This window comes from Neopsephotus bourkii, unplaced genomic scaffold, assembly GCF_033783945.1.
Source record: "Neopsephotus bourkii isolate Nb327-2 ecotype Australia unplaced genomic scaffold, CSIRO-AGI_Nbou_v1 NB_1183, whole genome shotgun sequence".
NCBI lineage: Eukaryota > Metazoa > Chordata > Aves > Psittaciformes > Psittacidae > Neopsephotus > Neopsephotus bourkii.
The window spans coordinates 944728-961617 of record NW_026901668.1 but is presented as its reverse complement, the minus strand read 5'-3'; the positions used below and the strand labels follow the sequence as shown (position 1 = coordinate 961617).

At 36.8% G+C, this 16890-nt stretch overlaps 1 protein-coding gene across 24 annotated transcripts in view; it reads left to right on the top strand.

Annotated features, from left to right (window-relative positions):
• The window catches only part of PLEKHA5 (pleckstrin homology domain containing A5), a 159153-nt gene that overhangs the window by 84234 nt on the left and 58029 nt on the right, over positions 1–16890 (top strand). For all 24 annotated transcript variants that reach the window (XR_009727021.1, XR_009727022.1, XM_061363874.1 and 21 more), the window contains exons 4-6: positions 10933–11016; positions 12000–12120; positions 15883–15987. Coding sequence is in view for 22 of the 24 variants with exons in the window: in XM_061363874.1 (XP_061219858.1) it covers positions 10933–11016; positions 12000–12120; positions 15883–15987 (310 nt within the window). In the remaining 2 variants the exon portion in view is untranslated. The remainder of the gene's footprint in view (positions 1–10932; positions 11017–11999; positions 12121–15882; positions 15988–16890) is intronic.

Sequence of the window (16890 nt, the reverse complement as noted above, 5' to 3'; positions counted from 1 at the left end):
GTTCTTATACTTATTTTGGCAAATTCACCTTTTAAAATACCTGATTGTATGCTTTACAGCACATTCTAAAAAGTAAATCTTTTTTTTTTAATGTAGTACATCCATTTCATAAAATAAAGTACCTTGAGTAGTTCATTTGTGTTTACCCATCACACAGACCTTTTTTTCTTTAAGAAAGCCAAATAGCTTTAATCTAGCAATTTTGTATTGTAGTTACTCTTCATCTGTTCTATTTCCTTATGTAATAATGACTTAAGTGTGTTGCTGAAGTTGTGATAAATTGTTGCTAGCACTGAAGTGTGGTGTTCATTTATTTTATCAGAAATGTGGCATTGAAATGTCGAAAAAGTAGCTAAAACACTACGTAAAGGAAGTAGTACTTAAGCTTGTATTCAGGTTGACTTCTGATTTTTGCTATTTGTAGGTAGGTTCTAAAGTCAATGGATTTTATCACTTTTTACTGTGAATGATCTTTATATGGAAGATTATATCCTTTTAACCACTTTTTTCTTCCTTAGAATTCAACTAAGTTGGCATTTTGGAGATAATCTTGGGGAAGATGCTTGGTATAAAAGACTGCACAGCTAGGAATCTTTCAGTATCAGATGACTGCATTTCATAACACTATCATAATGTTACTAACTTTTTCTATGTGCATTCTGAACTAACAGAAAGATATTCCTATATCTGTGGCTCCTGCCAGATCTGGTGATGCATATAATAACAGATCAAGAAAAAGCAACCCCAAACTTTATTTTAAAGACTTGGGTTTTGGGGCTTTGTTTGTTTGGGGTTTTTATTGCATTTTTTTTAGATGAATCTGACTAATAACCTGTAGCTAACCTTGGATATTTTCCTTTAGACCACCCTCCCACTGTTCAATTTTGTGCTTGGTAACAGAGGGAAGGTGCCAACCTCCAGTTCCCAGCCATCATTTGGCTCTGCTTAGCGCTGTGGCATATTTCTCAGCCTCTTTCTTGTTGCATAAAACTGTGTGCTTCCATTATTTTTTGATCATATGTATCCAAGCAGTGAATTAATGCTGTAGACTAGTATCGCTAAGCAGCGCAGAAGATAGATTCAGTGCTGTAAAGGGGCTGTTTTTGCTAATTGCTCTGACAGGTATTCTTGGCACCAACAATGAGGCATAGATGGTCACTTCACGTAACTCTGACAATCAGAGTTAAACTCACCATAGGAGCATAAGAGACACTGCAGTAGATCAGACGGTGGGTCCATCTGCCCTGGCACTCTCTGCTTGGTGAGGACTTGTGCTTACGTTTAAGACGAAGGTGTAAGAAGACTTAACGCCACATCAAAGTGTGACACCCTGTGGTATTTTCTTGTGGATAGTATTATAATGTTGTATTTTCTGAAAAGAAGTAATTGCTGAAGTGTTGAAGCCTGCCTAATTTTTAGAAATACTTTAAGGTAGCAAGACAAGTAGAAGAGAATGATGAATTTAAAAAAGATAAAAGAGAGGAGATGTGGCCTCTTTGCAGTCAGAACAGTTCTCAGGGTTTCTCAGAAGCCTGATTGGTGTTCAGACCTGTAGTTTAAAATATGGTGTATCTTCACCAGGATCTTTTGGATGGTATCGTTTAGTGTGAGGTGTCCCTGCCCATGGCAAGGGGGTTGGAACTTGATGATCTTAAGGTCCTTTCCAACACTAACTATTCTATGATTCTATTCTATGATTCTGTGATTCTCTCTTTAATATGAAATATGAGCAAATGAACACAAAGTGCAAACATTAACATAATATGTGGGCATTTCAAAAAAACAATGTAGGTTTTCAAAAGGATATGAGTGTGCAGAGAAAATCCTGAAATAATTTCCTATCTACTGGTGATTTCCAAGAAATCCCAAATTTGTTTTATTTGTTGCTAATGTTTCAGTTGTTTGGAGCCTTCTAAAACAACTTGCTGCTATTCTTCTAAGACAAAAATACTGTTTTTCTGAAAAGATCAGCTCCTGAGGCTGAAGCCCAACAGACTGAAAGAAACAGGAGAGTTGAGCAAGGCCCAGCTGCGCCCTTGGACCTTGGAGATGACAGCTGACACGTTCAGTGTTCCAGTTCAGTGCCATGTTTTATACCCCATGTGTCTCTATACTTGAACTTTACGTCGTAAGCAATGAATATTTTTAATAGAGTTTGTACTCTTTTGTCTGAGATGAATGCAGGCCCACACATGGTGTAAGCTTCAATTAATTATCCTCTGGGGTCTGGTGCACATATTTGCATATGCTCTATCAGTGGACCACCAAGATTATTCAATTAAATCCTTACAGTGGCTCTAAGAAGGCCTGTGGTTGAAGTGTTAGTGATGACTGTTCGTTTATAAAACAACTATTTTTCCAAATTTTAGCATCTATCCTTATTTCTTCCATAATAGGATCTATTGTGAGGGAAAATTCTGAAATACAGGATGTGTCTGAATTGGGACCACAGCTAAAACTGATGCACAAGTGAATGCACAGGCGTTTCAGCTGCTTTCTTCTGTCAGATTGTTAAAATGTTTCTAAGCATTTCCCAGATGATAATGTAATTACTTTGCAGACACCAGACAACTTTATTTTCTCAGCAGACAGAGGAACTGTGTAGTTATGACCTAGTCATAATCATGGCTTTCTTTTAAAAGTTCTGCTGGGTTATTAATAGAAGTATGTTGTTATTTAATAAAAAAGGCTGTTCGCTAGAGATGTGACTGCAGAAGTATGCCAGCTCCTAAGGCGTTGGGAAAGTGATCAAGAAGCCATGGAAGTCATGTAGTTGTCTGAAGGTAGTGTTACGTTGTTACACTTCCGTGTCATCATAAATGATAACAGATGGGATAAGGGAAAAATACCCCAAGAAATCTGACCGAAGGTAGAAGACTTTTAAGAGAATTTTTTCTTTTTAAATACTTAAATACTTTTTAAAGTATTTACTTCTGTTATTGCATATCAGATTTTGATCCTAATGTGCTTACCTAGATCTGTGAAGCAACACAGTGTGATTTCACCAAATGTCTTGTAAAAGCCTGCAGTTGAATTTGAGGTAGTAGTTTACTGAAACTACATATTTTTGATAATATTTATGTATATTGCATTTGTAATTCAGTAAGATTAAGCAGCTTCGTGTTTCTGCAGTAGTCTAATTGAACAATTGACTTATGCTGTAACTCCTTCAATTATTCTTTAAAGGCTGTTGCTTAGTTTGAGAAAAAACTAAACAGGATTCTGAGTTATATGATGCAAGAGTTGGGCAAGTGGTATCTTTTAACAAACGTGAGTGAAGATAATAGCTCTAAGGAGACCAAGAATGGAAGCAAAGTGGAATGTGAATTTTGAGGCAATGAGAATCCACAATTATAATAGGTAATTGTATGCTGTTGCTGAAAAGTCAAAAGTAGAGGGAGGAAGAAGGCATGACAATGAAAGCATTGAAATTGTTGCACAAAAGGAGTAGAAATTTGGGCAACGACACGCACATTTTATCATTTTGTGGTCTTCTGGTTGGTTAACTGGGAGAGGCAAAGACAAGTCTTTTAAGTGCTAAATATTGAAAATGGAAGTCATGTAGTAGGTGATGAACAGGTGTTCATAGTGTGCTCTTTTATCTACATTGCAGGAAAGGGGAAAAAAATTCAAACCAAAACAAAAAAACCACCACAGTGCCCAAACCCCATGCAATATGGTAAAAACTGGGCGAGAAAGAAATTTGATACATAATGAATGTGTGGCAGAACAGATCATTAGTAAGAGAATTGTAAATAGAGGGCCAATATAGCTGTTTACTAAATACCTAGATTTTGTGAATGGGAATCACTTGCTCTTTTGAAGTACTACTTCTGTATCAGAGAATGCCCCAACCTAGTTGGGGGGGGTGGGAGAAAAACCCAAAGTTGTCTTTTTGTTTCTGTGGCATCTGATTACTGAATCCATTGAGATCCATTTTGAAGTTAAAAGTGGATTTTTGTTGTCTTCTCCACATGTCAGCTTTTGTGTCTTCCACCCTTCTACCTCTTCAGGAGGGGCAGCAGTGTGCCTTCTGCAGCACTGTGACTCCTGCATCAGGGAGGTGAGATTTTGGGAAGCATTAACAGATCAGACGTATATGGTCAGTCTTCAGGAAGAGGTAGTAGCAGCCCAATTGGAGCATCCAGTGCCTCTCCTAGTCCACAAGCCACCTGCTGAACCATGCCACTGCAAATCCCATTTTTCTATGGAAAACAGATTGCGGGTTTTCACTGCAGAACTGTTATGTTACTCTAGTTGTTGGAAGCTTTCCAGGCAGTTAACCATTAAGGGATGCTGCTTGAATTTCAGCTGTCAAATCTGAGATTCACAGATAGTTCTGCCTTCTAACACCCACATCACTATATTCTCAAACAGCAAATGATGTATTAATCATATTTACTACAGTCTGATTCTTTACGTGCAGTGGTGTTATTAAGGTACCATATTAGATATTGTGCACAGGGCTTAAAATGTATGTAGAGAAACATTACATAGATTGATGACACATGGCAAGTACACCTCACAAACTGTCACACTTCTATTCAGGTGTGTGGCTTCTGTGGTGTGTATCCAGTCTTACAAATTCCCAGCTATGTTATCTACAGTCTATGACTTTACGAAAAACCCTCCCACAAAGTTTTGGGAAAACTGAAAACAGCAACACTTCCTTTTTCTAAAAATGCAGTGCTTGATTAGAAAGAACAGTTTCTTACTTAAAGGTTTTCAATCATTAATACAATATATGCTACTTTAGAAAACATTTCATCCCAGCATTTTTAAAGAGCTTTTAAGAGCACTTAATCACATAAACTTACATTTTTACATTGGAAGTATGTCATGAGAGCATATTAATCACATCTGAAAAAAAAAAAGCTTTGTTGCCTAAGTTGCCTGAGAAAAATAAACTCGTAGACCAAAAAAAAAAAATGGTGGCAGCAGCAACTACATTTTAGGTGTTGCATTGTCTGCTAGGAAAACTAGCAGAACTTTGCATGTGCTTTCCCACTTGTGTGCACATATAAAGGATTATAAGCACTTTGCTTTTAGCAGCATATGTGATGTTATACAGGTCTGTCAGCACTTTGCTTTGTAACTTGCTCTTTACACCTTCTTTTGCTCACTCGCTGATGTTACCATACTGATATGTTTTCCAGTGGAGCCATGCAGCCTGGTTTCCAAAGTTGTTTAAAAAGCTTAATTGAAAAAAGGCTCATAATTCTAGGGTATGATAGCACTGACAAAAAAGTGCTTGCATTTGCTATTTACTGTGCAGTGTGGCATTACAGATTTAGCAAAATAGAAGAGCTAGTACAGCCACAGACCACATCCGTGCTAACAGTTGCTTAGGGACTGCATTTACTTAAACTTTTCCAAATTCAGACAACTTTTTGTTAGATAACTGTAAGTTACTGCATGTATTTCAATTAGAAATGAGACATTCTTACATTAGAAAGCAAGCACGCAAGATAAAAACAGCTGATGTTATTTCTACACACACCCACCTTGAGGAATGACATAGAATCATAGAAGCAAAGTAAAGCTGGCCCAGACTTGTCTAACATTTGTCTCCAGTTGAACCTTATTTAAATATCAGTGCAAAAATTTAGCATTAATGTAGAAAGGATGACTTTATTGCTCTGGTAATTTTGGTAGTCTTGCCTTGCTGTGATCTTTTAAGGTATTTTGTCATGAAGCAGGTATTATAAATGCATAAAACTGCTTTTTGTAAGAAACCCCTCCATGCATTCTGAGTATATTTGTGATACATAGGGATCGAATGTTGGCATAAGAGAGATTAAATTGTCAGACTGAATTCTTGTCTAAGATGTAGAATGAATGTTAGGAGTCAGATACTTGGTGTACCATTCTTCCGAAATGTGTCCTTCAGTGTTCACTTGACAAAAGGAACAGTCTTTCTAAATTAGAGATTCAGGGGCTGTTGAAAGTTGTATCCTGGTTTATGATTTTGTTTCTGTTTTTCCAGTGAAGTAGAACTCAGCCTTTACTTTGATGGTGTTGAGAATGAGCAAATGAGAAGGCCTTAGCATTTAGGAACACATAAATAAAGTCTACAAAGAAAGGGCATGAAAGAAGCTTTGAAGTGGCATCTAGTTTTAATTTTGGTGGGGGAAAACCAGATGTTTCTTTGGGAGTTCTGGCCCAGCTCATTTTTTTTGAAAGGGCGGGGAATTCGGCCAAATCATACAATGGAGAGACCCCAAACCAGCTGTCCCCACCCTAGTACTTTGATCTTTCTTGCCAGTTCTGAGTGAACTGTTCTGTTCAGAGGAAGGATGCTCTAACCCTTAATTTTTCATCATGTGCGTCCTCCTGTATGACTCGAATGCTCAACTTTTTTTTTCATTCGAACTGAGTATTCCCTATGCAAAAAATCCCTATACTGTTAAAGATGATAGTAGTTTTAAAATGTCAAAACTGGACAGGATTTTGAATTTTCTGTTTTTGCAGTGGTGTATGTGTTAGAACAGAACATTGTTACACAGCATTTTTGGGTCAGCAATCTTGTAAAACACAAGATAGAACAAAACCAAACAAACAATCCTGTTTGTGTACGACTTCCATTGGCAAGTACTGCTCCAAGAATAATGCATTCTGTTGCTACTTACAAATAGAATAATATACTTGAATGATATGTTTGAGGCCTTTTTTTATTAGTCTTTGGATCACATTTGGCCATCAAAAAGATTGCTGTTGACTGTACATTTAGTGAGTAGATTAAAACGACACAGTAAGGTTTTTTGAACATATCTAGAAAAGAAAACAATACTGCCTTCTGAAGAGATGAAAGTGTCTCAAGGGGTGGAAAGGAGAAAGAGAGTAGATAAGAAGGGAAATACCATGAGTTAGGTTCAAGGTTACTGTCAACTTCTGTCCTGAACAAGATAAATCCTTTTGTTCTGCGGGCTTGTCCATGTGCCATAGCTAAGCTACCTTCTAAATGATGCCAAAGCTCACAGTGTTCAGAGGAAAGGTTTCGGAAGAAGTTTAAAAATTCTGGAGAAAAGAGGTCAAGTTAAATTGGTGCTGTGAAATTTGTATCTTCTTGTCTTGCACTGAGTTAGCCAAAAATGTAACTCATCCCTGCATGAGCTATTTTGGCCTGTTTAGGGTTTTCTGTTGTAAGGAGGTTTATTTGTTTATTGTTGGCTTGTTTTGTGTTGGTTTTGATCCTTTTATAGCAGGTCATTGTCCCAGGCCACTGCTGGGATCAGGAATGGAGTATTACCTTGATACATGCAAGAACTGGGCTTTATTTTGCATTGAAATGCTTATCTCTTATCTTAGTCATCTGTGTTGATTTCTGGTGCACAACACATCCCAGTAGCAAGTATTAATAAGGAATAGTTTGTGCCATATGTTGAGTCTAGAGAGTATGCTCATTAATACTAGTAAAATACAGAGGGATTTTTTCCATCTTTGACTCTAGTGTTTAGCATGCTATTAATATAACTTTAAGTATGGATGCTAAAATAATAAGGGTCAGTTATATCTTTCAGTGTATGTGCAACAGTGTGTTTGTGTGTATTGTTACCCTGTGTTCGCAAAACATGTTGACATGAAAAATTGGACAGAAAAAGGAGTGTTGTTTCCATATACCTCCTGGAGGCTGTATCTCTGCATAACAAAAAAGTTAACACACTGGCTTCCAGCTGCCTGTGTCAATGTGAATCACTCCTTACTGCATAATAGAAGTACAGACACATAAATATGCAGAGCTGAACCTCTGAATTACACACTATAAAATTGAAATTAGAGTTCTCAGTTTAAAAGTTTTCTTTATTTCCTTTGAGATTTATTGATATGTATTATTATAGTGAACAACTGTCTAAATCGCATATTGAAGATGGCAAATACCTTCATTTTAATGAAACTCTCAGTAGTCTGCAAGATCAAGGTTAAAACAAATGCTTTAACCTACTGTTATGTGGGAGGGTTATGACAATAATTACCAAGGTAGTCTACAACTTACCTAGGTATTTGGAGGTGTCTTGTCAAAATATCAGCTAAATTAATGCCAGAAATGCAGTAGTTCAGATGAGTAATGAAAGTTTTCAAATGGAAGTATGTAATATGTGTTCATAACAGCTAGACATATTTACAGTTGTCACGCTTAGTTGTACAAGCTGAATTTCACTTAGGCGATTTCACTTGTGTCTAAGGTGGAGGAAGAAAAGGTTGTTGTTCTTTTGCCTTGCCTTTTTAGAAGGAAATGTCCCTCAATTGTTGTTTCATGTCTACAGTATTTTTTTGCCTTTTTAATATAATGTTGGCTACTTCTTTACACATCTCAACACCAGTGTGAGTAGTAAGGAAAACTGTATTTTGTCCAAAAATGTTTTTATATTTTTGGAATACTGACTTGGTACATGACTCAAGCCTGAAACAAAATATTCTTGAATAGATTTGGGTCAGTGCTTCCTTTCCTTTCATCTCTCTCTTCTTCCCCCTTCCTGCTTTCCCTCCTGTTTTTTATATGACCTCTCTTTTACATTCTTTGACTGTGGCCTCTTCCTGTGTCAGTGTGAGCTAGGTGCACTCACATAAAACATGGAATGTGCCACCTTTGTAGCTGTCTTGAGTACTGGTTGTCCTTGGGCAGAAGCCCTGATCCATTTATTTCTACGTTTCTGGATGTCAGCTGATAGCCAGTTGTCAAGGTTTTATGTGATTAAGATGGCAGCGTTTTGGAATAGCTTGTGGAATGCCAGCTCATGTCCATAATTTTAATTTGGGTTTGTTTGTCATCTTTTTTTTTCTTCCCTTTTTTTTTTTTTTTTTTTTTTTAGTTTGATGTGAGAGTTTCTGAAATGTCAGAACAAAAAGAAAGGTTTTGGGAAGTGAAGAAAAAGAGGAATCACAAAAAACCCCTGGGAGCTTCCTCAGGAATATTTTGAATCTTAATTCTCTTCAGTTTGGGCCATTTTCATTTGAAAGGCATTGTAGGACCATGGCAACTAGGGATGGCGTAGACAAACTTGGGTCATCTCTTTTCTGTCTTCTCATTCTATTGCATGCATTTCTGGAGCAGAAAGCTTCTTTAGAAGCTAAACTTAGAATTCTGCTGAATTTAGTGTGAAGATAAAATAGCTGCGATTGCTAGCTCATTACTTAAGCTTGATAACACATCTGTCCATTTAGGTATTAAGATGATTTTAAAATCCTGGTAAAGAAAGTGCAAAGAATTGGGCTATGTTTCTAACCTTGCGCTTTAGGTTTATACATATTTATCCAACTATCCATTGACCATAAACATAGCATGAATATTTTGTTAAGCTTTTGCTTAGAGGTAGCTTTTAATTAGTAAGGCTCCCTAGTTGCAAGGTGTTATGATCCAAAGGAGTTTTCAGAAACTTGGGGAATGTTAAGATGGGCTTGTTAAGTCTAGGTTGGTTTAAGCAGGAAAAGTAGAGAACATAACGTTTGCTAGATCAGCTGTGCTTCATAGTTGTGGAAGCTAAGATGGTTGAATACATAGGCAATAAAAGAAGTACGTGTTAAGGATAAAGTGTTATTCAAAGTCTTTATTGTTCTGCACCTTTTCTGCTGTCTTCCAACTAAAGCACCTTTTTTCTTTTTCAATTTATTCTCTGTTCAAGAATATTTTTCAAGGCTGAACTTGTGATAAGAAAGGCATAGTATTGTGTAAGATAACTTACATGAACAAGATCATCATCACAGATTCTTTGCAAAAATAAATACTATCAAATGGAATTACTTCCTTTGTGATTTACAGTGCTGATTTCCAAGATTGACAGGTTTGTATTACATATATTTTGCTTATAAATGTTATTGAAAATGTTAAAAACAGAAGAGGTGAGTTTGTTTTGAAGCATGTGAGTGTTATCCAAATAACACATCTGTGTCTGATTTCTGCTTGTATACTTTTTAATCACTGAACCAGGTTTAAATTCTGTCAGTGCATCTTTCTTGCTCTCTCTCCCACATTTTGGGGCCAGAGAGTTCAGTGGGGGTTTCTTCAGTCTGGTCACCCTTGCCTCTTACAGTTGTATAGTCTTGCTGTTGTACCAGCTTGGAACATAACTGACGCTGGGACCCTGCCACTTCTTTGGAGGCAGCAGGTAGAAAAGCCCCAGGCTGCAGCAGGCACGTTACAGCTGTCAGCTGATTGACATACCTGGTAGGCTGTAAAAACAGTTCCCTTGAGTTCTCTTTCTTCCCCTCTAGGGCTCAAGTCAAACATTTCCTTCTTGAGTGGTAGCAGCTGATAGTTGTTGAATTTGAGCAATTTCTTCCAAATTGTGGGAGCTGCTGTGATGTAGAAACACCTGCAGCTCAGGGGATCGGGATACTGCAAAGTGAGTGGTTTGTGCTGATGAGGGGGAAGCCCTCCAGCAGTAGGCTCTCTGCCACTTGCAGGTACTGCAGTGGCACTCCCAAAATCACTACAGGGGAGTAGTGTTCTGAATTAAAAAAGTCACCATCAGAACTGTGATTGTGATGCATCGTTCTTGTTCCCATCAGTCAATATTGTGGGTGGTATTTTATCCCTACAAAGCAGTTGTTTGTCTTATGTTTATACTGTCTCTCTCTATCTGAAATCTGTTTATGAATATATAGACACTCAGCTGAAGTGAATTATAGGTGGTCATACATGAACTAGCAACACTCTTACTGCTCTAGTTTTTTAATTCAAAACCATTACCTACATAGTGCCAATGTTTTCCATCTCTCTCCAGAGTATTGATGAAGATTCTTTACTACTTATTATCATCCTTTTTATTAGTTTACATATATATATATGCATGTGTGTGTATACACCTGCATTCTTATATGCCTTAATGAAATACTCATGAATGTTTTCACTGTGCTGATATAATTGATGTCCTGGATTTACATACTTGAATTAGAAAATATTGCCTAACAATTTTTCTTATCTGTCTTCCACAGTCATAATGAACGAAAAGTAACCTGCAAACATCCAGTAACAGGACAGCCATCACAAGACAACTGTATTTTTGTTGTGAATGAACAGTAAGTAACATCTGTTTCAGTCTATAAAATAGGTGTTTTAAAACTCATTAATATTGAAGTAAGATTCAGTGATCGATAATTGCTGTATTTCTTTTCCAAGTCAGATTACCATGTATAAAGTTTTTCTTGTTTAAATTATTTCAGAGTAACTTTTAAATTATGTCAGAGTATTATTAAGTATTTAATACTAATTTTTAAGATAAAAAGCACAGCCAAAATGAGTTTTATGGTAGAAGAGCACCTTGCTCATGCAGTGTGAACTGCCACTTGTCACTTTACTTACTTTTTAGTGTTAGCAAATGATATATTTTATATAATAATCCAATAAACTTCCAAAAAGGAATATTTTTTGAATCACATAGGGACATTCATGTGCCTTTATTGTGTTTTGCCTGATAGTGTCTCCTCAATTGGTTGTTTTCTTGGCTAGTTGAGACACTTTCTGAATCTCTGGGTAACAACATGGTTTTGTTATCTTTGCATTAGTTTTGTAGAATACACAGTAATATGAGGAGGTATGCATAGAAGTCATACCTGACTTCGATATTTTACATATGGCTGGGTATTGGGTGTCCTGCTCACCACCATTGCTGCAACATGTTATGGGGTGGCTATAGTGAAAACCATCAGAAATGCAATATGTGAAATTTCACAAACGTGCATCTTCTCACTGAAGTGGGACAAAGGCATATGGGGGCTTTGGAGAGCATTTCTTCCCATTTCTGTCTCATGCTCATACCTGTCTTTTTCCCTCCCACCAACACCTAATGCTAATAGAGAAATCCTATTTTAAAACATCTTAAAATTCATTTATAATAGATGTAAGTCTAAAACACAGTGCAGGTAACTTTACAATGAAGTGTGAATTGCTTTTAAATTGGAAAAGTAGGACACAGATTGTGTTAGGCTACATCTAGGGGTGCTTTTTAATAGCAGTCTGCACACACAGCGTGTTTTAGTGCTATTACATATTCTATTTTCAGGACTGCTGCAGCAATGACATCTGAAGAAAAGAAGGAGCGACCAATAAGCATGATATGCGAAGCAACTAACTATAATGTGACATCAGATTATGCCGCTCACCCAATGAGCCCTTTGGGCAGAGTAAGTATTTATGTCCAAATTAAAATAAAATTATTCAGTTGTACCACAAGGTACCAGACAGTATAGACTATATATTAGTATTCCACTGAAAAAAGCGAAACAAAGCATGTATCTTTTCCAGGGCATTTGGCTTGTTTCATGTTTAATTTGGAAACCAAAGTGTCTGAAACAAGTTATCACTGAAACTGTAATTTTTATCACGTATCACAGCTCTTACGACTTGCATGCACTTACATTGTTCACAGAATCTGACCTTTCTGTTCTGTGTGAACTGCAAAATGTTGAGTGACTGATCAGACATCTGGGTAAGCATTGTTACAGAAATTGCTTAGTCACAAACAGTTGACTAGATCTCCAGGTAAAAGGGAGAGAATTATAATTGTGTGTAAGAAGTAATTACAAGGGAGATGGAAGGTGACTCTGTGGTAAAATTGAAGGGCAGGTGACATGATTTGCTGTCATTGGACCAGAAGTTGAAGTCTTGGCTTCCTAGGAAAATTCTTGGGAAAAGTCCTGGAGATTTCTAAGTCACCTAGGTGAGAGAACGGCTGCATGGTGCTGAGTTACCAGCTGGCATTAAACCAGGACAGCATCTTGCATTTTAGTCTTAGCTAATATAAGTCCAGTTTGCTCTACTATGCAAACCAAAGCACAATAAGAGCGAATGACTGCAAGGTTTGCTTTGAGAGCAACCTTCTGGTCCAGGCTAAAATGCTGAGGCATAAATCCACTCAGATCATGGAAAATTGCAACCATCTTGTAGGCACTGAAATTGCCTACAAAATCCAGAAGGCAGCATCATGGTTGGTTTGTGGTTTGGAAGATAATGTAAGCCTTGAAGACTTGAAATATATTTTTAAACAGAAGTTGAAAGTAACAAAGATTTCAATTTCCATTCTTGGAGTTCACATGCAGGAAATTTCCTTATCAGAAATGCTCTCAAGCCATGTTTTTCAAGTATGCAGTAAGTTTAGTGTTGATTACTTACTTCTGTGCTAGTCTGGGGAGGAAAGCCCATGTAAATTCTGGGACCTCTACCAGCTAAGCAGAGAGAAAAGTAGCTTGCAGAGTGATGAATTGTGCAGCCCCAGGTACTGACTGGTTTGTTGCCCAGAGTTCAGAACCCTGCTGGTGTTTGTTTCCTTCAGGTTTGGGAAAGAGTGAATGTCACTGAAAGTTTCAGACTTCTTTCTCAGCACTGGAACTGTACAGGGTCCCTCCCATAAGGTCTAGTTTTGGAGGCTTCACAGCTGCCAGGACTATTTCTCAGAACAGGTCGGATGATCTCAGATGTGACTGAGAGTTTGCCAGCTCTGTTATCTTCTGTACCTTCCAGCAAGTGGTTAGAAGTTGGACCCTTCGTTCACTATCCTTTTTTTCTCTTTGCCTTTTCCAGAAGCTGAAGCTGTGCAATATGGCCTACATGTTTAGAGCTATGGGGTAAAAAGTAGTTGAACCCTTCATTTCTTATGTTTTAGCCTTCTTCCTGTTTCCTTCCTGTGATGTATTAGATGTGTGTGAGAAAACATGGGATGGCCAAGGACCCGAAACATAACAAGAGGAGGATGTGATTTAGAAAGTTTAAGAACTCATAATTACTTCATGTATACAACTCTGATATTTCAGTATCCTAAAATACTCATTATCTCAAGGCCTAGAATTTGTTGGGAACAGTTACTCTATTTATGCGGTGTGTGGTAAAATAATCATGAGTCATCTAAAGTGGTTTTTGTATTAAGTAAAATTAGAAAGCACTTGTGATGCTGTGTTTAATTAAAGGAAGCTTGTATTCACAAATGGTAAGATGTAATCCATTAAAACTTTGCTGTGACCTCAGTGAAATTGACTCAATATGGTTTATTATCAGACCTACTTAGCTAAATTACCTGAATTTTGTTAGTAGACTTGACAGTAATAGTACTTATGGTTGGTTGTGGTTTCAGAAGCGTCCTTAATGCATTAGCCATTTTACAAGTACAGAACGTCTGGAACATCCTTGAGAGGTTTTGAGCTTTTACTTCCTAATATTAGAATGGGTTTGAATGTTGTAAATTATTTCTGATCAAAATCTTGGCACAGCTTTTGTGTGATATGCCAATATAGTAGCCATACGGGTTAACTGAGATAGATGTAGTTGACATTATAATGTGGTGTGGATTGTTAAAGGTTCTCTGTATATTCCTTTCATACAGCTGGATGACTCAATTCTCCTGGCTTCTTATGAACCTTTTTCCATTTTGTACTGGTAGAATTTTTCAGATGGAATGTGGAAGATTTTTACTTTTATTTTTAATTAGATTTCAGTTGTGTGCTCTGTCTCGCTTTCCAGAGCTGAGTCAAATTTCTGTATCTACAAGGGAAATTAAAAGCACTGTATTTTTTATATTCCCTCACAATTTTTTTCAACAAAGAAATATGAAACATCCTTGTTTCACTGTGGTATAGACTTAAGGCAAATGCACATAGGTCTTGTAAAGTTACTTTGTTTTGGCTAAGCTGTGTTGTACTCTTCAGTTTATGGCATTGTTGACAAAAGCTGCACATCATTTAAAATTACAGTTTTCAGTTTATGATTGTTAACTTACTGTGGAATTGTCTCTGAAGTATGTATAAAACCCAACTCAGTTCTGTGATGTGTTGAGAGGATTCCCATAGAGAAAGCCCATACCCTAATTTGCAGCAAAAAACGAATGTTTGTTTAGCCTTCCTCCTTTAGGAACTTTGCATAACCTTATGATTAGTCTCAGTAGTAGAGATGACGAAGCTGAAGCACAGGATTATGTTGTCTCAAATCAAATGGTAAATTTGGAGCAGAGCCATGAACACAGCTTAAAAAAATTATTTGAACTTTGCTTTTGCAGAGTGGGATACTTTGCTGTATCACATCGCATGGTCTCTGAGGCACCAATTCTTAAAGGATTTAAAACACAAGTAAACACAAGTTGAGCTCAGTTCATTGCAGAACAAACTTCATAAATGTAGGCTGAAAAGAATGGAGTGTGAATTGACAAAAGTGCTGCATGTTTCTTTATGCCTTTTCCTATTTCTTTTGGTTACTCAAGTAGAAGGATGATAAAATCTAAACTGGGTTATTTATCCTACTTCTCTGAATTACGTGTGTTTATTGCATAGCTGTAAGTTTGCTAAAGGTATAAGCAGCAGCAAATATGAGTTTCAGGGCAAAAGATTCAAAGCAGCCCTTAGTGCAAGCAGGTAAAATAATATACAAACCAGTCAAGAGATCACAGAACAAAGGGCTTTTGAGAGGGAAGAAGTAACTAGAAAAAATACAGTATTTGTTAGGAAAAAGGGAGTTGTATCTTGTTGAAATCTGAGCAAGTTTTCATGTATTAGGTAGGGTGGTGTTGGAAGCAGCAAAGAGTAAAATTTTCTTTCCCAAGTGATACAGTTTTTCACAATTAATAATAGTTATGTTAGTTTTGCTTCTCTTTCTACAGCTTGGTAGGCTTTATTCCTACTTTATAAGAAGGTCAGTTATCTATTTGGTTCATTTTTCTTGTGAAGAAAATCTTCAAGTACTTGTCTTGGGATTTGTCTTTAAATTTTCTGCATAGGAAAAAGAAAGAAATGCTGAATCCAGCAGAACCATCATAACAATTATTTATCTAAAAATGGAATACAGTTTGTATTCTGCAGTCTCCCAGAGGACCATGTATAAGAAAAAACTTAAAAGAAAATGTGCTGTGATTTTTCAACAGATATTGATGTAATGTTTTCTTTAACCTGTTCAATTCAATTTAGACATCACGATCTTCAAAGAAGGTTCATAATTTTGGAAAGCGATCAAACTCAATAAAGAGAAATCCTAATGCACCAGTTGTCAGACGTGGCTGGCTCTACAAACAGGTATTCTTCCCTTCTTCATCTCCCTCTCACTACCCCCCCCCCCCCCTTTATTTTTTCTGGTAAATGATAGCAATACCGGAGTGAAGCTATAAATCGTGAGAAACTGATATGTGGTATTTTAATTAGCTCCTTACTGGATAACATTCTTATACAAATCAGTAAGGGCATCAGACAAGTGCAGAACGTAAATATATATACATATTTCTCTCTAAAGTACAGAAAGGGCTTGAAAAATCTGTGTAGACATTGGTAGTAAATAATTAATTTCAGACATGCTGAGATGATGGGACAAGGATGTATGGTCCAGATTTTTTATTGTTTTTTAAATTTCAAAGTTTCTTTTGTTAGCTTGTATCTGTTAATTTTATTTTAGAGTAGACATTCTCAGTAACAAATGGGAAATCAAGCAATTTTTTTTTCTCATTTGAAAAGAGAGAGGAATGGCTGTTTTGTTAACTCAAAGATAATAATCTTAAAACCAGATATTACTTTAGGTTTTCCTATTGCATGTAAACTCACCTGAAGTATGTGCTTTTAAGTATCTAATGATAGTGTACCTAGCCTGCTCTAGATTTGCTATTCTGCAATACTAAACTGCCCTTTCTTGCTCTGCAGGAGATCAGAGTAGAGTAGTTTGATCAGAAAATTGAACAACAAAACTGATTAGGCCACATTGGGAATGTACTTTATAAATCCAGCAAGAACTCTGTAAGAACTTGTAATTTAAACTCAGCTGAGGCAAATGTGTATGTGTAATTTTGAATCTGCAGTGCCATTTACTGTGCCTACTCTGATGGACTGGTATGACCTAACTGGCTTTCTGCTGTTGATAAATCACTTTTTAAAAAATACTATCAAATAGAATGATCTAGTAGTGCCTGGTTAGTAGAAGATTTTTCCATG